Source organism: Salvelinus namaycush, chromosome 4 (genome assembly GCF_016432855.1).
Source record: "Salvelinus namaycush isolate Seneca chromosome 4, SaNama_1.0, whole genome shotgun sequence".
Classification (NCBI taxonomy): Eukaryota; Metazoa; Chordata; class Actinopteri; order Salmoniformes; family Salmonidae; genus Salvelinus; species Salvelinus namaycush.
In genome coordinates, this window is record NC_052310.1 from 65141127 (window position 1) to 65162996 (window position 21870).

The window sequence follows — 21870 nt, forward strand, 5'->3', positions numbered from 1 at the left end:
TATTTTTTATTTCACCTTTATTTAACCAGGTAGGCCAGTTGAGAACAAGTTCTCATTTACAACTGCAACCTGGCCAAGATAAAGCAGAGCAGTGCGACACAAACAACAACACAGAGTTACACATGGAATAAACAAACATACAGTCAATAATACAATAGAGAAAGTCTATATACAGTGTGTACAAATGAGGTAGGATAAGGGGGGTGAGGCAATAAATAGGCCATAGTGGCAAAATTATTACAGTATGGCAAATTAAACATTGGGGTGATAGATGTGCAGAAGATGAGTGTGCAAGTAGCGGTACTGGGGTGCAAAGGAGCAAAATAAATAACAATATGGTGATGAGGTAGTTGGATGGGCTATTTACAGATTGGCTATGTACAGGTGCAGTGATCTGTGAGCTGCTCTGACAGCTGGTGCTTAAAGCTAGTGAGGGAGATATGAGTCTCCAGCTTCAGTGATTTTTGCAGTTCGTTCCAGTCATTGGCAGAAAAGAACTGGAAGGAAAGGCGGCCAAAGGAGGAATTGGCTTTGGGGGTGACCAGTGAAATATACCTGCTGGAGCACGTGCTGTTTGTGGGTGCTGCTATGGTGACCAGTTAGCTGAGATAAGGCGGGGCTTTACCTAGCAACGACTTATAGATGACCTGGAGCCAGTGGGTTTGCGACGGATATGAAGCGAGGGCCAGCCAACGAGAGCATACAGGTCGCCGTGGTGGGTAGTATATGTGGCTTTGGTGACAAAACGGATGGCACTGTGATAGACTACATCCAATTTTCTGAGTAGAGTGTTGGAGGCTATTTTGTAAATGACATCGCCAAAGTCAAGGATCGGTAGGATAGTCAGTTTTACTAGGGTATGTTTGGCAGCATGAGTGAAGGATGCTTTGTTGCGAATTAGGAAGCCGATTCTAGATTTCATTTTGGATTGGAGATGCTTAATGTGAGTCTGGAAGGAGAGTTTACAGTCTAACCAGACACCTAGGTATTTTTAGTTGTCCACATGTTCTAAGTCAGAACCGTCCAGGGTAGTGATGCTGGACGGGTGGGTATGTGTGGGCAGCAATCGGTTGAAGAGCAGGCATTTAGTTTTGCTTGCATTTAAGAGCAGTTGGAGGCCACAGAAGGAGAGTTGTATGGCATTGAAGCTCGTCTGGAGGTTAGTTAACACAGTGTCCAAAGAAGGGACAGAAGTATACGGAATGGTGTCGTCTGCATAGAGGTGGATCAGAGAATCACCAGCAGCAAGAGCGACATCATTGATGTATACAGAGAAAAGAGTCGTTCCGAGGATTGAACCCTGTGTCACCCCCATAGAGACTGCAAGAGGTCCAGACAACAGGCCCTCTGATTTGACACACTGAACTCTGTCAGAGAAGTAGTTGGTGAACCAGGCGAGGCAGTCAACCAGGCAGTCATTCTCTCAACCAGCTTCATGAGGAATGCTTTTTCAACAGTCTTGAAGGAGTTCCCACATATACTGAGCACATGTTGGCTGCTTTTCCTTCACTCTGCGGTCCAACTCATCCCAAACCATCTCAATTGGCTTGAGGTCGGGTGATTGTGGAGGCCAGGTCATCTGATGCAGCACTCCATCACTCTCCTTCTTGATCTAATAGCCCTTACACAGCCTGGAGGTATGTTTTGGGTCATTGTCCTGTTGAAAAACAAATGATAGTCTCACTCCGCGCGAACCAGATTGGATGACGTATTTCTGCAGAATGCTGTGGTAGCCATGCTGGTTAAGTGTGCCTAGAATTCTAAATAAATCACAGACAGTGTCACCACAAAAGCCTCCCCACACAATCACACCTCCTCGTCCATGCTTCACGGTGGGAACCACACATCCGTTCACCTACTCTGCGTCTCACAAAGACACGGCGGTTGGAATCAGAGATCTCAAATTTGGACTCATCAGACCAAAGGACAGATTTCCACCGGTCTAATGTCCATTGCTATTGTTCCTTTGTCCCAGCAAGTCTCTTCTTCTTATTGGTGTCCTTTAGTAGTGTTTTCTTTGCAGCAATTCGACCATTATTAAGGACTGATTCATGCAGTCTCCTCTGAACTGTTGAACTGAGATTTACTTGAACTCTGTGAAGCATTTATTTAGGCTGCAATCTGAAGTGCAGTTAACTCTAATGAACTTATCCTCTGCAGCAGAGGTAACTCTTGGTCTTCCTTTCCTGTGGCGGTCCTCATGAGAGCTAGTTTCATCATAGGGCTTGATGTTTTTTGTTACTGCACTTGAAGAAACTTTCACATTTCTTGAAATGTTCCCGGATTGACTGACCTTCACGTCTTAAAGTAATGATGGATTGGACTTGGTATTTTACCGATTAGGGCTATCTTCTGTATACCACCCCTACCTTGTCACAACACAACTGATTGGCTCAAACGTATTAAGAAGGAAAGAAATTCCACAAATGAACTTTTAACAAGGCACACCTGTTAAATGAAATACATTCCAGGTAACTACCTCATGAAGCTGGTTGAGAGAATGCCAAGAGTGTGCAAAGGTGTCATCAAGGCAAATGGTGGCTACTTTGAAGAATCTCAAATATATCATATATTTTGATTTGTTTAACACTTTTTGTTTTGGTTACTCAATGATTCCATATGTTATTTCATAGTTTTGATGTCTTCACTATTATTCTACAATGTAGAAAAAAGTAAAAAATAAAGAAAAACCCCGGAATGAGTAAAAATTAGAGGAACCTTTTAACAGTGTAGTACTTCATGGCATAAAGGCATTCATGTTGGGGGGGAAGGAAAAGGATGGTCCTTCACAACCATCACAGCAGTAAAGAACCCTTCCTGAAATGCAAAAACTATTGTTACACTTATCACCATCACACCTGACAAAGAACCTCTCAATTACCTTTTTTTAGAGTGGTATTTACATGATACTGTATTTGACTTCTGTAGAAAAAGAAGCAGTTCTACTGCAACTAACCACCAGATGTCCTCCAAACTCTATAAACTAGTAATTGTTACATTACAGCACCATTTGAAATCTGAAGGTGCCATTTTTTTCTACCCAAAAGTCACTACACCTTCACTTTTTACGAATCCAACAAAGTGAACCCAATTCTTTCCCATGCAGGCCAAACCAGTACCCAGTCCCATCCTCTTACGTGTGTACTGTACTGTATGTGGCTAACATCTCATCCAGTGGCTACATCATGTGAACTTTTCTGAGGATCTATGTCAAGATGACAAAGATATACTGTAGCGTTATAGCCTTTGGCATAACATTGAGATTCCACAGTCCTGCTTTGCTTGGGTTGTCAAATGCTTACAGTTCATGTTCATCACAAAACCAGCAAACTGTTTTATTTAAATCTTTAGGCTGCATACTATATCATGTGATATACCTTTGGTGTAACTGTGATACTATAACTGTGATACACTACACACTGAATACAGTAACCCATCCACTCACCTTTTATATTTTAGTATTGAGTACAGTGTATTTCACCTCAGGACATCTATCATCCATGACCTTGAGTGTCATCATTGACCCTTTGATATTTACATCCACTAGTCTCAGAAGATAGCGACTGACTGAAGATCCTCATTTTATGTGCATAAGAACACAAGTTAGCATCAATGAATGTTTTCAAACTAAAGCCCACAATAGGATTTAGCTACATTGGTCAGTTTTAGATGATAGAATAGTAGTACCAGTCAGTGACGTGGTAGTTAGAGTCTGACTCCCCAGCTACTCCCTTCCCAAGTATCCCCCAGCCCCATCCTCCTCCCTATGTACAGAATAACCTTGCGTTGCCATTAACCTGCTGCCTTTCCTCTCCTCCTCTCATCCTGCCATCCAACCAACCAACCACCCTACCGTCCCATGACTGTAGCCAAGATGTCCGTCTACAAGAGAATGATGCTGGCATGTTGTTTTGATTGCGGCCATTCAGAGTGTGACTGCTCTTGCATGTCAGCCAATGTGCATCATGATAGTAACACAAAGGACACCCTTCAGCAGCGTGGCTTCCCTCTCTCTCCTGTCTCTCTTAATGATTGCTCAACCACTTTATGTGCCTGTAAGTTGTCACCGTGACACAGCATGTGTTATCCATGTTCGTGATGTTCACTGTATGTATGTTCATGTGGTACAAAGTCTGGCTCGTGTGTTTTCTGTATGGTTTAAAAGGAATCGATAGTTTGAATATGGCAGTTTTGTTAGCTACTGGCGTGATTGTTGATGTTGTTGGATATTCGTGTTATGATTTTAGGTATTGTGTAGTGTCTTTGTCCTGCTACTAGTGAAGATGGTAGTTGTCTTCTAGAGCATGCTATGTTAGTCTAGCGTGTGTTGTGCTGGTGTTTCTTCATAGTTTGTATTTTGGTTTTACTTTAGCGTCAGATAATTTACGGCTTTGTTGTTGTTTTCAAAATGTATAATTTATATGGATTCTTTCAAGATGGGTATGAAATGATGTATCATTATTTTATTGAATTATGAAATGTTTTTAGTTGGTTGCAGTACATCTCTTACATTTGAATAAGCTTATGAATGAGTTTATTGACAAAATTCTATATTTCTGCTAATATTTTGATATTTTGGATGGACAAAACCAATTCTCCTTGCCTTTATTATTTGGACATTGTTGAAGAGTTTCATAATGCTGTGGCCTATGTGGTACATTTACTAGTGACCTGGATCACTCATCACTTAGATGCTTTAAGAGCCGGGGCTGTAAGACACACAACCCAGCTTGCCAAGAAACAAGCCCCTACAGACAGGGACACTGACATGGAACCAAGGGAGCTTTGTTCCTGAAAACTCAGGCATTTTATATCTCTCTGAGGTGTCGGCGCATGACATCATCACCCGACACTAGTGCATGTTGTTGTTTGTGTCGGGGGAAAATAAGTCCTGAGAAGAGCAGAATATGCAATGTGTTGTTACATGTTACTTTGATATATTAAGTCAGTCCAAATTTGTTTAAGCAAAAGCAGATCTGCAGCACATAGTTACATCTCTGGGGCTATCCTCTCCCCTCCAGCTGCATCATGTCTTCCATGGCTGTTGTGGATGTGACCAGCTGACTAGCCGTAGTCTGGCTGCATGGATAAGATAGCAGAGAATGCTCCAGAGTCACTGTCTGCACGGTGTGCGGTACGCTGAGGGCAGGGACTTACGCAGGCTGACATGGAAATTATGTTTGCATTTTCTTTTTTTTGGGAGTGCTACCGGTTGTCATGAAACTCAGGGTGACAGTTCCTAACCGCTAGGCAACCCAGAGCACCCTCGCTCCCCCTCTCTCTCTCCCTTCCTCTCCCTCTCTTCTCTCCCCATCTCTCGCTCGCTCTCTCCTCCCCCAGGGCCCCCTCTCTCCTCCTCTCTCTCTCCCTCCCTCTCTTCTCTCCCCATCTCTCGCTCGCTCTCTCCTCCCCCAGGGCCCCCTCTCTCCTCCTCTCTCTCACCCTTCCTCTCCCTCTCTTCTCTCCCTCTCTCCCCATTTCTCACTCCCTCTTGCCCCCCCCTCGCTGGGGGACAGATGCTAGTCTCTTAGACCTGTGCCGGCCGATCGCAGGCGACAGATGCCAGGACCAGCATGCTCCCTGGTTGAACATGTCCTGTCACAGTCCTCCTGCCTTTAGCCCAAAGCCTGACCTTTATATTGTACTATACAGGGATGGGGATTCAATGCGTAAGGTACTTATGAACATGTACTTTCTCTGGGTCCAAAAGCCGAATCACTGACTCACAGAAAGTAACTTCCATGCATCCAGATGTTCCCAGGCAATCCTGTGGAACCGGGGATATCCCATTTATTTTTCAAGGGGAGTAGGGAAAACCTTTCCTTTGTAAATGTAGACCATTCTGCTATAGGCCTCTGTCATCGATGTATGCTGTACTGTATATGCAGTAACTACAACTACGTTGCGCTGTAAGAATAAGGTTTATCATTTTAAGTTAACCATTCATAATTTCAGCTTGCTGACGGCATCACCGCAAATCATTGAAACATTCTTATTTTTCTTAATATTTTTTTCTTTTTTCCATTGCTTTGTCTATATGGTCTTCAAGGCACACCACAGTTCAGTAGTGTCTTAAAGAGATTCCACCCAACAGCGGCTTTCTAACCAACATTGTAGCCTTCAGTCATAACCTGTATTATTATCCTATATAATTTGCTCTCATTGCAACAACCCTGTAACCTCTCATTGTATCTGCATTTTTCTCAGCAAAAAATAACTATAACGGATATATCAAATCAAGTAAGTTTTGATTTCAATTAATGTTTTTATTTGTTTCTTAAGTCATTAACCCCCCTCCCAGGCCCCTGTCCATTCCCTGCCTCCATCCTTCTGACTGTGTCTACCTCATATTTTCCTGTTTGCTCGTCAGTAGGGTTGGGGTCAATTCCATTTCAATTCATTTCTTTAATTCAGGAAGTACACTTCAATTCCAATTCCAGTTTTCCTTAATGGTTATTTTTCTAATGGGAGAAAAATTGGAATTGGAATTCCAGTTTACTTCCTGGATTGACTGCATTAAATATAAATAAAAATGTGTTAATAACTACTTGCCTAGTCAAATAAAGGTTAAAAGAAAAATACTAAAATACATTTACCTCAACCCTGCTTGTCAGTCACTCCTGTGTTTCACTGCTCAATAATACCACATCCTCAACCACTGATGTTGATAAAGCGACTATGTATTATGTCCCTCTGGACTGGGTTGTGTATCTTTGGGAGGGGGGCTAGTGTCTGTCTGATGTTGCCCTGTGATAAAAACATTGCTGTACAGTAAGCCTAACATGGTACATGAGGCAAATTAACTTTGTATAACTCTCATGATGACATTTTATTGTATCACTTTATTTATTGATTTAAAAATATTTATTTGTGGAAAATACAGACCGATACCTCTTTTTCAGTTTTATATTCCAATACTATATGTTTCATTAAGTATTAGTTGTAATTTGAGCAGTAGATGGTGCTACGGCTCTAAGGTATCTCTGGAGTTCACTGGACTGTAGAGTATAGCACTCTAGTTCTCAGATAACACTTATGTCTGGAGAATTTCAAGAGAACTTGGAAATAGCTATTGGATCAATTGTTTTCATTTGGGGGGGGGGGGGTTGACAATGAGAACACATAATCTTCTACATTATTTAGGAGGGGTATAGTGCAGTGAGAAAATATTACTATAGACCATCTACAGAGTTGAGGGCCCTAGACAATGATTTATACATACACTAGATGACTGATTGGGGGCGCTATGTTGAAACCACTGTGCCTCCATCTTGGCAGTCCCCCACCATTGTTAAACATTTTTAGGAAGCTATAGAAATGTTATTTTGGAAGCTATAGAAGTTATAAACGACTATATTCATTTTTGCCAAGTTAATTCTATTACAGCTTAAGGCATACTTTCAATTATGTTATGTGAGCTAAACAAAAGAAATCCAAAATATAAAAACCTTTTCCTTAAAGTATAATTTTGAGGTGACTAATATTACTGTCCCCACTACAACAACACAAATATTTAAATACAGGTAAATCCTTGAAACATTTAATTATAATACTGTAGAATTACATTAATGTCCTATGGAGGACTGATCCTACTGGGTAGTGCCAATACCGGCTGGTGTCTTCAAAGGCTCTCAATGGCCAATACATAGAATCAGCAATCCAGGGCAAATATTTTACAGTGCATTCGGAAAGTATTCTGACCCCTTCACTTTTTCCACATTTTGTTACGTTACATCCTTATCCTGAAATGTATTAAACATCCTCATCAATCTAAACGCAATACCCCATAATTACAAAGCAAAAACAGGTTTTTAGAAATGTTTGCAAATGTATTACAAATAAAAAACAGATACCATACTTACAAGAGTATTCAGACTTTCAGAATGCATTGAACATCATTGGTCCTAGATAGCCAGCACATCTGCCACAATGTGTTGTCCCTGCTGTAAAGCTGTGTGGGTTTGACGTGGGACAGATGAATGCAGGAGGTTTGGAGCTGGGACGGTAATGTATTAGACAGCTGACCAGTTAGATAATCATCTCTACACCCTGGCTTCACTGGCTTCTGTTCCCAGCTAGCTTTGGGCCAGGTGGAAATATCTTCCTCCTGATGGTATTGTTAGATTTGAGTCATATTTACAAATGTTGTCTATTTTAAACACTAGGAAATTAGATAAGTAAATAAACAAATCAACGGCTTTGATTAGGGATTAAAATGGTTGATTTATTAGATTTATTGTGATAAACTACGTTTAGTTTATCCTCATTCAGCATTATGCTATTTTTCCTTTTTAGACACTGGTTGTAAATGTCCGTTGTCATACCGTTGTTCTTATAGTACAACAATCCAAGTAACACCTGAAAGCCCTGCTGTTGATTAATTCATGTTTATTATGAATATCAAAGTAAATGTCATATCTAACATTTCATTTTAAGAGTCTACTGGTTAAGTGGTGTTTAATAACAATGAGCTCCTTAATTATTTAACTGTTAGTATTCTTGTGCCATATCCCGTACTTAAAATAATAATGAATGACACGACTGTGGGAAAAAAAAAATCCACTGATATCCAACCCATTATAAAGTCATTTTAATTCAACCCCATAGTAACTAATTTGAGGACAGACTACATTTCATAAACTGCGATTATTATTATTTGCTAATTTTCATTATTTTCTATTTGGCAGTTAAAGACAACACCCTTATCAAAAGGTCAACCTATCAGAACAAGTCTATTAAATTGAACCACAACTCCACGGCCAACGCGACCCACCATAACGTAGCAACGCCCCACAGTGGAATAGTACTGCCTGGCTCTGGGTCCAGCTCTGGGTCAGTTCCTCTAGTCAACAACCGTAAAGGAAGCCTGCAGCCTTCCAGGGGGCCCTCAGGGCTGAGGCGTAGCCTCCTGGGTTCCAGAGAGCTGGTCGGGGTGGCGAGGGGACCAGGTGGACCAGGGGGGCTGGCAGCAGAGGAGGCCAGCAGGCTCCAGAGGGCACGCAGCCTGCCAGTGAAATACAGATACCAGCCCAGTCACTCCAGTAATGCCACCCTGCTCAACATGAGACACTGTACATGTAAGAAGCCCTCTCACATAGAACCACAGCATGGTGTGGCTAGCTAGGCTACAGTAACTAGGCCCCTGCTCACCACTACTAGATAACAACACACAGGTGCATGTGTTTGAGACCGTGGCTGGGGTTGAGTGAAGAGATTGCAAGCCCCCTCGTGTTGCCCTTCCTTGCGGCACGGTGTGGCTAGGCAAGCTAGGCCCGGCTCAACAATACTAGCTAGCATCATAACGCATGTGTTTGTGAGTGAGGCTGTTGCTAGGCTCGAGTTGAGAGGTTACAAGCCCCCTTTTCGTTTCGCCTCTGTGTGGCACGTTGTGGCTAGGCTAGCTAGGCCCTGATCAACAGCTAACGTCACAACACATGTTTGTGACTGAAGCTAAGGCTGCTGTACTGCTGGGGTGGAGTGGAGTGGTTGCATGTGTAGCATTCCTTACTAATGACCCAGTGTGTGCAGCTGTCAGCTGGGAGCTATTAAATATTGAACAAACTGACTGAGGAAGATGTGAACAAACGACCAGTCATCTCCAGCAGTGTGTATGTGTGTCTGTGTGTGGGTGAGCAGCATCCCACTCTGCTGAAAGCCCCTTACTTACAGTGCTTCGTCCCTGTTTCCATTATGCTGTCGTAGGTAGACATGCCAGCAGCGTTGCGATTGAACGTGTAGCCCAACTTCAAAGGACCAGGATATTTGAGATGTTATTCATTTGAATGTAGGAGTTACATTCTAGATTCCTTTGTAAAGGAAGGTCAGGTTGAAACACGTTGTGTCATGTTGACAGTCTGACACATCATTTAAAACCACTTAGCTGCTTCTCCTGGTTTTGTCTGAGTGCGTCCCAAACGGCACCCTATTCCCTAGTGCACTACTATGGTCCCTGGTCAAAAGTAGTGCACTATATAGGGAATAGAGTGCTATTTGGGACGTTGTCCTGGTTTTGTATATCTAACTCGTTATAACTCAACATGGCTGCTAACATGGCTAGTTGTGTGTTAAAGATAAGTGAATAGAAACGCTAACATGCAATGAGAGGATTTTAGTAACAGTCTTAGTTAGAAGCTGTCAACTTGCTGTTTCTCTTCAATTTTATTTTCACTCAACTGGCACAGAGGAGCTGTTTTTTCTTCTTCCTTTTTTTGTGTGTAAATGTGACATCAGCTAAATTTATTTCTACTCGAGGGTGAAACTTGTCATTTATTTTTCCGCAAAGAGAAGAGCCTGGGTCAGTGCATGTAGTTTCACGTAGTGTTAAAAGACAATGTCCAAGGGGAAGCTGAGCGGTGGATAAATCATACTGGCACTCAGACCAACCTAATTACACGAGCCAAGGGCATCGCAGTCAATGTCGTCAGGCCCCGAGACGAGAGGAAACTAAAGACCAGCCACCTCAGATGCATTCAGACATTAGAACAAAGGGGCCATATTTCCGATGTCATCTCCGTGATATTTATGCTTTATTATCTTAATTAGATGAATGAATATTGTGAGTGATTTTCATAGCCGGCAGTAGAAGCATCTTAAGTGTTTCTAATATAATGAGTAGTCGCTAATAGGACATGGCCATATGGAATTTTAAATAATATTTGCCTATACTGGGTTAATGCATGTGTTACAGTCAGTCACACACTCTTAGTGATACTAGGGGCTCGATTCAATCCGTATTGCTTAAGTTCAGCACTATAACGAGATTGATTTCCGATTAAGCCGACATATGCAGTGTTTACCGTGAATGCAGTCTCCGCTAACTCGGGAACATTGCCTTTAAATTTCTATTACGCTATGGATTGAATCGAGCCCTAGCTAATTCTATGGGTTGATTCCATGCTGCATTTTTAAACTACAATGATTCAGCAATTGTTTGCTTTATGAGGATAATTTCAATTTGTATATTTCTAAAGAACGAGAACAAGATATACAGTATTAAAGTAGAAACGTTTGACAAGGAAAAGAGAAGGTATCATTTGTAAATGCCCTTCTAGTGTGGGCTTGGTTTTTATGGTGATTTTTGTACAGTACTGTATTGTGCCATTTTTGTCATAGAATATTCTATGCACAGTATGAAAGCTACAGTAAGAGCTAAAATGAGCACTTATCAAAGTTTTACAGTAAGTCTGTTTTACAGAAATGTAATTTTACACTAAGTCAGTTTTACAGTAAGTCAGTGATACATTATATCAGCAGCATGATGGGGATGGCACTACAGCATGTTGGATCATTATGTTCACACACACGGACAATGTGCACCTGCATTTTGGTTGAGTTGCATTTTGGGGATTTTGGACTGTTTGTCAAACATGTCAGGTTGTACTTGCATACCATGTGCCCTCCTGTCTTGTCCTTACCCCACCTCACCCTTTCCTCACCCCTTTCTCACCTCCTGGTCTCCCATTCCTTATTCTAACCTCTCTTTGGGATCTTCTCTGACTTTTGAACTGATTGTGTTGTCTTGGTGTTGTTACTTACATACAGTAAATGTATGACTTACTGTAAGTGTTCTCACTCAGCCATTCCTTTGTTCCTCACACTCTTGCCTGTGCTTGCAGTCGAAGAGGAGCAGCATTCGACACTGTCGCCTAAAAAGAAACAACGTAATGGAAACACAAGGAACTCACCCAACGGTTCACCAAAAATGATGAGGTAGGACAACTTCAAGAGAGCACTATATATCAGTAATATTATTTTCTATTTCTTTAACCTAACAACTGTGTGACGATAAGTGTTGCATGGAATGAGACATAGAAAAAGAAGGGACAGAACTCTCTAACGCAGAAGCATTTTTACTCTGTCAGTTCATCAGCGGTTAATGACACATAGAGCTTCAATAGTTATTTAATGAGAGGAACAGACGGACCGACCATGATAATCTGTTTGAGAAATACTCTAGTTTTAAGGCCTCAACTGTCACCCTCCTTGTCCCATCCACATATACTGGAGCCTTTAAACAGCAGTGACACTAATGACATAACCAACCAATCAGAAAGGCTCCTGTGGTTCTATCGCCTGGGGCTACTCCTCTATTGTAGCGATCCCTTTGAGTTCTATTTTTGGTTCATAAGGCCACGAGTGATGTGCACCATCACCATCCAAACTGAAAATCAAATGCTACCTTGCTTTTATCTTGTCCCATGGAATTAAATGAGTGTTTATTGATTTTGACGGGTGATAGGGACTGTTATTCAACACATGAGGCCATTAGAGGGAATAGAAGAATCCTTATCATTAAAGGGGAAAGGTAATAGATGAACCAGGTCAGAGAGAAGTCGCGCAGCAGTGTATGGAACAACTCCAAACCTCTCTGTATAAAACATGATGGAATTCTACTGTATATTACTACTCTATATACTTGTGTAAAAGTAAGTTGAATTGAAGGTACTTCCGAGCAAGTTATAATAATACTACACTTTACAGTTACCCACAAACATTTGTTCACCCTCTTACATGAGGAAATCACCTTTGTGCAGAAAACTAAGGAGTGTCCCTGTTTGTCACATAATTTACACATGTTTTCGTTGATCTGTTTGACTGGACATTTTTCTTAGCAGGCATTTGCCCTCTTTTGATTTGCTTCAAAGTGGTGTCAGAGCTTTACAGTACCACTTTAGGAGGTTTCCCTGGCTCCTGGGAAGGTAGTTGAAGACCTGGGGATCTGTAATGTTACTCAGACTAAGGCCTTTTCATGTTATATCCCTTAGCTAAACGGACGCTAACGCACCAGACTCACACCAAAGTGTGTAATGTACAGTGTTTATTTTGTATACAGCAGTACTGTGTGTCTAAGCCAATTTCCCCCTCGGGGACATTGAAGTTTATCCTATTGTATTCTCCTCCTCTGTTAGTCATGTTAATACTGCTGGATATACAGGTGGATCTGATCCTTCATATATGAACTACTTTTAAGAGCTACACGGTGCATCGCCTGACTGCCTGGCTGTATGCGCTGTGGAGAAGGGGGGATTGTTTGGGTTAGCCTCAGGGATACTTTATTTCTACAAGCGGAGAAAAAAACCCATCTGGTTATGTATACTATATCAAATGTGTTTTCTACAGGACCTGGGGGCCCCACAGCCTCTGTAAATAAGTAATGATCAACAGATTGGCTGTGGGTTTTTGAAAAGCATGCCTTTGTCAGTTTGTATGATGGGGGGAGCATTTTCAAAGCCATCGCCTGCTTTCATTGCCTGCTGGAGTGGAGCGGGACAGAGTGAGTGTTCACCCACAGCTAGGAGCTGCTGTAGCTACATTACTCTTACTAAAGGGAATGCTGGAAGAGGAAATTTGACACAAATAAAATGCCCAGCTTCTAGCAGAGTTTCTTCTCAGTTGAGCTGTGAACTCCTATGCTCTAGAATTCATTGATTTTATACGCTACTGATGTATTATCTTTCATGTTGAAAGTGAATCTAAATTAATCCATCACTGTGATAGGCTTACAAGCTAGGCAGGAGAAATATTACTAATTAGAATGTAAAAAAAAACACCCCAAAATTTTCTTGGTTCACGGATGGATCTGAAACCTATGGCATTCATAAAGATTTCAACTCTGCTAAATCTACACAGTGTAAATAATTAAACCCATAGCCTACAGTATGTGTTGATTAAAGCAATCAGCTGTGGAGATACTAGGAGATATAGGATGCGTCTCAGATGGAACCCTATTTCCTAAGTACAAAGTGCCCTTCATTTTGGTCAAAAGTAACACACTATGTAGGGAATAGGGTGCCATTTGGGACGTAGACATGGTGATATAGTCATCTCCTGATGATGGCATAGAGAGAACGTGACATGTCACTGAAGTAACAAGCCACACCTCACCTCCTCTTCCACTATCCTCCTTGACGATTTCCTCCTCGCTGAAATTAACACCATTTCCATACCTCTTGATGGGCCATGAGACACATCTAATTGTGGAAAGTCACAAAGCATTTGCTTATACCCGTCTGCACCGTGACACACATGTCATGTTGGGTACATCGCGGCTGAGGTGAGTGGCGGTGTAGGCTAGTGACAGGCAGCCAGGCCGTCATGGTTGACAGTGTTTGCTTCCCAAATGGCACCTTATTCCCTACATAGTGCACTACTAATGATCAGAGCCTCATGGGCCCTGGTCAAAAGTAACGCACTATATATAGGGAATAGAGTGCCATTTGGAACGCACACAGTGTGTCTGTGAGACTGTGAGAGATAGCTCTCTTGGCAGACAGTCTCTGCCTCAATCACCAGTCATGGTGGGGAGTGGAGATTGAAGTGACAGGCCTCCACTGAGTGAGTGGTGAAACATGCAGCTCGTAATGAAATATTTAGTTGGGTGTAAAAGCACTAAATGCTTTCACTCTTATTAGCACCTGTTCTGGTCTTCCTTTCAACTTTCTACAGATTATTAAGAACACAACATGTCAGGTCGTCATTGTAAATAAGAATTTGTTCTTAATTGACCTGCCTGGTAAAATAAAAAAATGTATAAGGTAAATTGATAATGTTAGATCAGCCCAGGCGAAATGTACATATGAAGGAGCTAATGGTTTATACTTTGAACTAGAGGTATATCCACATGCAGGCAACTACTGAGAATAAATGATAAAATAAATTGAGATAGCCAATTGCTAATAGAAGTGGTTGTTTCTGATGATCAACCATTGTGAGAACTTGGCATATTTCATAAATGTTATTCTCTTAAAATGATCTGTTCAACATACACTACATGACCAAAATTATGTGGACACTTGCTCGTCGAACATCTCATTCCAAAATGCTTGGCATTAGTATGGAGTTGGTCCACACTTTGCTGTTATAACAGCCTCCACTCTTCTAGGAATGCTTTCCGCTACATGTTGAAACATTGCTGCGGGGACTTGCTTCTACTCAGCCACAAGAGCATTAGTGGGGTTGGACACTGATGTTGGACACCAAAGGTGTTCGATGGGGTTGAGGTCAGGGATCTGTGCAAGCCAGTCAAGTTCTTCCTCACTGATCTCAACAAACCATTTCTGTATGGACCACGCTTTGTGTACGGGGGCAGCTCTAGCATGGCAGAAATGTAAAAACGGACTTGTTGGAAGGTGGCGTCCTATGACAGTGCCACGGTGAAAGTCACTGAGCTCTTCAGTAAGGCCATTCTACTGCCAATGTTTGTCTATGGAGATTGCATGGCTGTGTGCTCGATTTTATACACCTGTCAGCATAGGGTGTGGCTGAAATAGCCGAATCCACTAATTTGAAGGGGTGTCCACATACTTTTGTATATACAGTACCTGGAAAAAGTTTGGACACACTTACTCATTCAAGGGTTTTTCTTTATTTTTACTATTTTCTACATTGTAGAATAATGTAAAACCGCTGCGCCACTCTGATTCTTCAAAGTAGCCACCCTTTGCCTTGATGATAGCTTTGCACACTCTTGGCATTCTCTCAACTACCTTCACCTGGAATGCTTTTCAGTCTTGAAGGAGTTCCCACATATGCTGAGCTCTTGTTGGCTGTTTTTCCTTCATCCTGCGGTCCAACTCATCCCAAACCATCTCAATTGGGCTGAGGTTGGTTGATTGTGGAGGCCAGGCTATCTGATGCAGCACTCCATCACTATCCTTCTTGGTCAAATAGCCAATAGGTCATTGTCCTGTTGAAAAACAAATGATAATCCCACTAAGCGCAAACCAGATGGGATGGCGTATCGCTGCAGAATCCTGTGGTAGCCATGCTGGTTAAGTGTGCCTTGAATTATAAATAAATCACAGCAAAGCACCCCCAAACCTCTTCATCCATGCTTCACGGTGGGAACCAGACATGTGGAGATAATCCGTTCACCTACTCTGCGTCTCACAAAGACACGGCGGTTGGAACCAAAAATCTCAAATTTTGACAGATTTCCACCTGTCTAATGTCCATTGCTCGTGTTTCTTGGCCCAAGCAAGTCTCTTCTCCTTTTTTTGTGTGTTTTTTTTTTCAATTTAAATTTTACCCCCTTTTCGTGGTATCCAATTGCTAGTAATTACTATCTTGTCTCATCGCTACAACTCCCGTACGGCTCGGGAGAGACGAAGGTCGAAAGCCATGCGTCCTCCGAAACACAACCCAACCGAGCCGCACTGCTTCTTAACACAGCGCGCCTCCAACCCGGAAGCCAGCCACCCCAATGTGTCGGAGGAAACACCGTGCACCGTGCACCTCCCTTGGTTAGCGCGCACTGCGCCCGGCTGGTGCGCGATGAGACAAGGATATCCCTACCGGCCAAACCCTCCATAACCCGGACGACGCTAGGCCAATTGTGCGTCGCCCCACGGACCTCCCGGTCGCGACAGAGCCTGGGCGCGAACCCAGAGTCTCTGGTGGCGCAGCTAGCGCTGCGATGCAGTGCCCTAGACCACTGCGCCACCCGGGAGGCCCCAAGTCTCTTCTTCTTATTGGTGTCCTTTATGAGTTGTTTCTTCTTTGCAGTTCGACCATGAAGGCCTGATTCACGCAGTCTCCTCTGAACAGTTGTTGTTGAGATGTGTCTGTTACTTGAGCTCTGTGAAGCATTCATTTGGGCTGCAATTTCTGAGGCTGGTAACTCTTTATATATTAATTTGTACCCCTTTTTCTCCCCAATTTCGTGGTATCCAATTGGTAGTTACAGTCTTTTCCCATCACTGAAAATCCCATACGGACTCAGGTGAGGTGAAGGTCGAGAGCTGTGCGTCCTCCGAAACACAACCCAGCCAAGACACACTGCTTCTTGACACAATGCCCGATTAACCCGGAAGCCAGCCACGCCAATGTGTCAGAGGAAACACCATACACCTGGTGACCATGTCAGCGTGCACTGCACCCGGCCCGCCACAGGAGTCGCTAGTGCGCGAATGGACAAAATTGGGTCTCCCGGTCGTGGCCGGCTTCAACAGAGCCTGGACTGGAACCAGGATCTCTAGTGGCCTTAGACCACTGCGCCACTCGGGAGGCCCTAGGCTGGTAATTCTAATGAACTTATCCTCTGCAGCAGAGGTAACTCTGGGTCTTCCTTTCCTGTGGCAGTCCTCATGAGATCCAGTTTCATCATAGCCCTTGATGGTTTTTGTGACTGCACTTCTTTAAATTTTCCGGATTGACTGACCTTCATGTCTTAAAGTAATGATAGACTGTCATTTGTCTTTGCTTCTTTGAGCTGTTCTTGCCATAATATGGACTTGGTCACAACACAACTGATTGGCTCAAATGCATTAAGAAGGAAAGAAATTCCACAAATGTACTTTTAACAAGGCACACCTGTTAAGTGAAATGCATTCTAGGTGACTACCTCATGGAGCTGGTTGAGAGAATGTCAAGAGTGTGCAAAGCTGTCATCAAGGCAAAGGCTGGCTACTTTGAAGAACACTTTTTTGGTTACTACATGATTCCATAAGTGTTATTTCATAGTTTATGTCTTCACTATTATTCTACAATGTAGAACATAGTTTAAATAAAGAAAAACCCTTGAATGAGTGGGTGTGTCCAAACTTTTGACTGGTACTGTATAGTGTATCTTCACATATTTAAGTGTGAGTCGTGCACTACACTAAAACAACCAAGATTTTTCTTCCACTAACCCTGTTTAAACACAACCTTTGTGTCTTTCACGTACAAATCTGGGTCTTTTTGAATTGTCGTTTTGAATTGAGTTCTCCTGACAGATTTGAGTTTGAGAAGTAGAAAGCATTTTAAAGGGGCAATCTGCAGTTGCTTCATCCATTTTTGGACTTATAAATTAATGATATACACTGATTCTTGAAGATTATAATAAAATAAATGCCTCATGAGCTTAGTTGTCACACTCCATCAGAACCCTAAATATAAGCTTGTTTTACGCCAATGTTTGTAAACAATGTACATTTAAATAAACACTATATATCCTCAAAACATTGTTAAAAGTATAATTTTGATATCATGGATGGTCTTTCCTTGCATCCATAGCTCTGTCCATGAATTTTAGAGTGGTTACATTTCTCTAGCCCCATCCCTCAGCTTTTTACCAAAACAGAGACGGGAGTTTGCTTTGTTATTGTTTCAACTGCTGATTGCTTCTTTAAATTAGACGTTTGCCAGCGTTATCCAACTACATTCCTGAGAGAGAGGACATTATGACTATAGCCTTGGGTTAAACCCCCACAGGCAGACATTTTGGGTCTCCTGTCTGATGGAGCCTGAAGGATTGTACTTTCAGTTGACACCATCATGCATACTTAAAACCTTCCTTAGGGTGGCATTCTTCTAATGTCCATATAGATCAAAGATACAGTGCTTTTAACTGATAAAATATATAAAGTATTTAAAAGGATGAAGACAGAGTATGTGTATATTTCAGAGGGTATTATCTTCAGGCAAATGTATTTGACTAATCCATGTTGTAACAAAAGCTAGGGACATGGAACTAAAAGTAGTTTTATTTTCAAAGATTAACATGGCAACAGGCATGCTTATTTTTCTAGGCCTGTAGCACTTGATGATAAGGCGTTATATCCTAAAACACAATTATTAATCCCATATAAAATGTGCTTTAACCCTCATACTACCGATTGGCCTTCTCCCCAACCTGTCTCCACAACCTGAATATTGCAACTGTTTTCAAAAGGACTGTAAAGATCATATCTGTTTTAGCGTCAATGCATGCACAGTACAACCGCAGGTACGCTTGTTTGGAGAACGTTTAGTGGTCAGTGTAGGATACCATCAAGCTCAGATGCTCATAACCGCGCTCACTAGAAATTGGTTTGTTCGGTCCTGACACACACACCGCTCAGATGCTAAAACATTAATGACCTTCAGTTTGGAAAGCAAATATGATTGGGCAAATTGCTGAAATATTTAAAGTGTGGTCTGTTAAAGCTTTTACCGTGAGGAGTGCAGCGCCAGAAGCTGTATGCTGTAAGGAAGCCGTAATTGGTTGTCCATGCTCATGCCAGTCAGAGGGTTTGTCCCAAATTGCACCCTATTCCCTATGTATTGCACGACTTTTGACCAAGGCCCATTTGACCAGAGGCTCTTGGGCCTTGGTCAAAGGTAGTAGTGCACTATATAGGGAGTAGGGTGCAATTTGTGAGGCATCCAGAAGCAGTGTATTGCTGCCATCTCCTTCCTTCTTCCTCCTCACCATTGATGTCACTCACTCTGATGACCCTGCAGTTTGTTGGCGTCTCCACTGATCACTTCTGACAGGAATAAGCAGGAAAAAAGAGTCTGGAAAAAAATAAGAATAAAAAAGCTTTGACTTCGACTTTGAGTAAAAGTGATTTGTTTGCAGATCCCCTAAAAGGTTTTTAATATCATATTGATGAGTGTGTTTTGAGGATGGAAACTGGAATTTTATGGGCAGTCCTGCTGATGGCTTATGTGAAAACCCGAAAGAGGTAAAGTGCTATATTGAGTGCAGGACACTTAACAATAGTGAAAGAGGGTGCGAACCAAAGGCACCCTTTCCCTATATAGTGCACTGCTTTTGACCAAGGCCCATAGTGCTCTTGTCAAAAGTAGTGCACTACAGTATATAGGGACTAGGGTGCCATTTGTGACACATACAGTGCCCTCACAAAGTATTCATAGCCCTTGACTTATTCCACATTTTGTTGTGTTAAAGCCTGAATTCAAAATGGATGATACATTTTTTCCCTCACCCATCTACATACAATAGCCTATAATGACAAAGTTAAAACATGTTTTTAGAATGTTTACACATTTATTGAAAATTAAATGAAGAAATATCTAATTTACATAAGTATTCACACCCCTGAGTCAATACATGTTAGAATCACCTTTGACAGCGATTACAGCTGTGAGTCTTTCTGGGTAAGGCTCTGAGAGATTTGCACACCTGGGTTGTACAATATTTGCACATTATTCTTAAAAAAATTCATCAAGCTCTGTCAAGTTGGTTCTTCATCATTGCTAGACAGCCATTTTCCAGTCTTGTCATAGACTTTCAAGCTGATTTAAGTCAAAACTATAAATAGGCCACTCAAGAACATTCAATGTCATCCTGGTAATCAACTCCAGTGTATATTGGCCTTGCGTTTTAAATTATAGTCCTGCTGAAAGGCGAATTTGTCTCCCAGTGTCTGTTGGAAAGCAGACTGAACCAGGTTTTCCTCTAGGATTTTGCCTGTGCTTAGCTCTATTCCATTTATTTTTATTAAACAAAAAACTCCCTAGTCCTTGCCGATGACAAGCATACCCATAACATGATGCAGCCACCACCATGCTTGAAAATATGTGGAATGGTACTCAGTGATGTGTTGTATTTGCCCCAAACATAACGCTTTGTATTCAGGACAGAAAGTGAATTTCTTTGACACATATTTTACTTTGGTGCCTTATTGCAAACAGGATGCGTGTTTTTGATCCATCCCCCATTTTGTTCTATCACAGCCATTCAACTGTTTTAAAACCTCTTTGGGCTAGCGTCCCACCTGGCCAACATCCGGTGAAATTGCAGAGCGCGAAATTCAAAATACAAAATTCGTAATATTAAACATTCATGAAAATACAAGTGTCTTACATCGTTTAAAAGCTTAACTTCTTGTTAATCCAGCCGCTTTGTCAGATTTCAAAAAGGCTTTACGGCTAAAGCATACCATGCGATTACCTGAGGACAGCGCCCCGCATACAAAAGCATTACAAACATTTTCCAAACAAGCAGAGGCGTCACCAAAAGTCAGAAATAGCGATAAAATAAATCACTTTCCTATGAAGATCTTCCTCTGTTTGCAATCCCAAGGGTTCCAGCTACATGACAAATTGTCCTTTTGTTCGATAAAGTCCTTCTTTATATCCCCAAAAAGTAAGTTTAGTTGGCGCGCTTGACTTAGTAATCCACCGGTTTCCATTGTTCAAAATGCATACACATGAATCCCAAAAGTTACCAATGAACTTCGTCCAAACAAGTCAAACAACATTTCTAATCAATACTCAGGTACCCTAATATGTAAATAAATGATCAAATTTAAGACGGAGAATAGTATGTTCATTACCGGAGATAAATAACGAAGTGCACGCTCTCATCCACGCGCTCCACAATACTACAGCCAAAATGGGAGCCACCTAGAAAAACTACAAATTCTAGCTCATTTTTCAAAAAACAAGCCTGAAACTCTTTCTAAAGACTGTTGACATCTACTGGAAGCCCTAGGAACTACAATCTGGGAGGTATTCCTTTGATATTCCCATAGACAGGCATTTTAAATGATGTCACCTCAAAACAAAAGCATTTCGGATGGATTCTCCTCGGGTTTTCGCCTGCTATATCAGTTCTGTTATACTCACAGACATTATATTTTAACACTTTAGAGTGTTTTCTATCCAATACTACCAATTATATGCATATCCTAGCTTCTGGGCCTGAGTAACAGGCAGTTTACTTTGGGCACCTCATTCATTCAAACTTCCAAATACTGCCCCCTAGCCGTAAGAAGTTTTAAAGTCACCATTGGTCTCATGGTGAAATCTCTGCGTGGTTTCCTTCCTCTCTGACAACTGAGTTAGGAAAGACGCCTGTATCTTTGTAGTGACTGGGTGTATTGATACACCATTCAAAGTGTAATTAATAACTACACCATGCTCAAAAGAATATTCAATGTCTGTGTTTTTTGTTTTTACCCATCTACCAATAGGTGCATTGGAAAACCTCCCTGCTCTTTGTAGTTGAATCTGTGTTTGAAATGCACTGCTTGACAGATAATTGTATGTGTTGAGTACAGAGATGAGGTAGTCATTCAAAAATCATGTTAAACACTATTATTCCACACAGAGTGAGTCCATGCAATTTATTATGTGACTTGTTAAGCAAATGTTTACTCC

The 21870-nt window shown here is 41.7% G+C and overlaps 1 protein-coding gene across 1 annotated transcript in view; it reads left to right on the top strand.

The window, feature by feature from the left end:
* The window catches only part of LOC120046735 (calcium-activated potassium channel subunit alpha-1-like), a 220540-nt gene that overhangs the window by 177453 nt on the left and 21217 nt on the right, over positions 1-21870 (top strand). The window contains exon 19 of the mRNA XM_038992204.1: positions 11616-11709. Within this exon, the coding sequence (XP_038848132.1) occupies positions 11616-11709 (94 nt within the window). The remainder of the gene's footprint in view (positions 1-11615; positions 11710-21870) is intronic.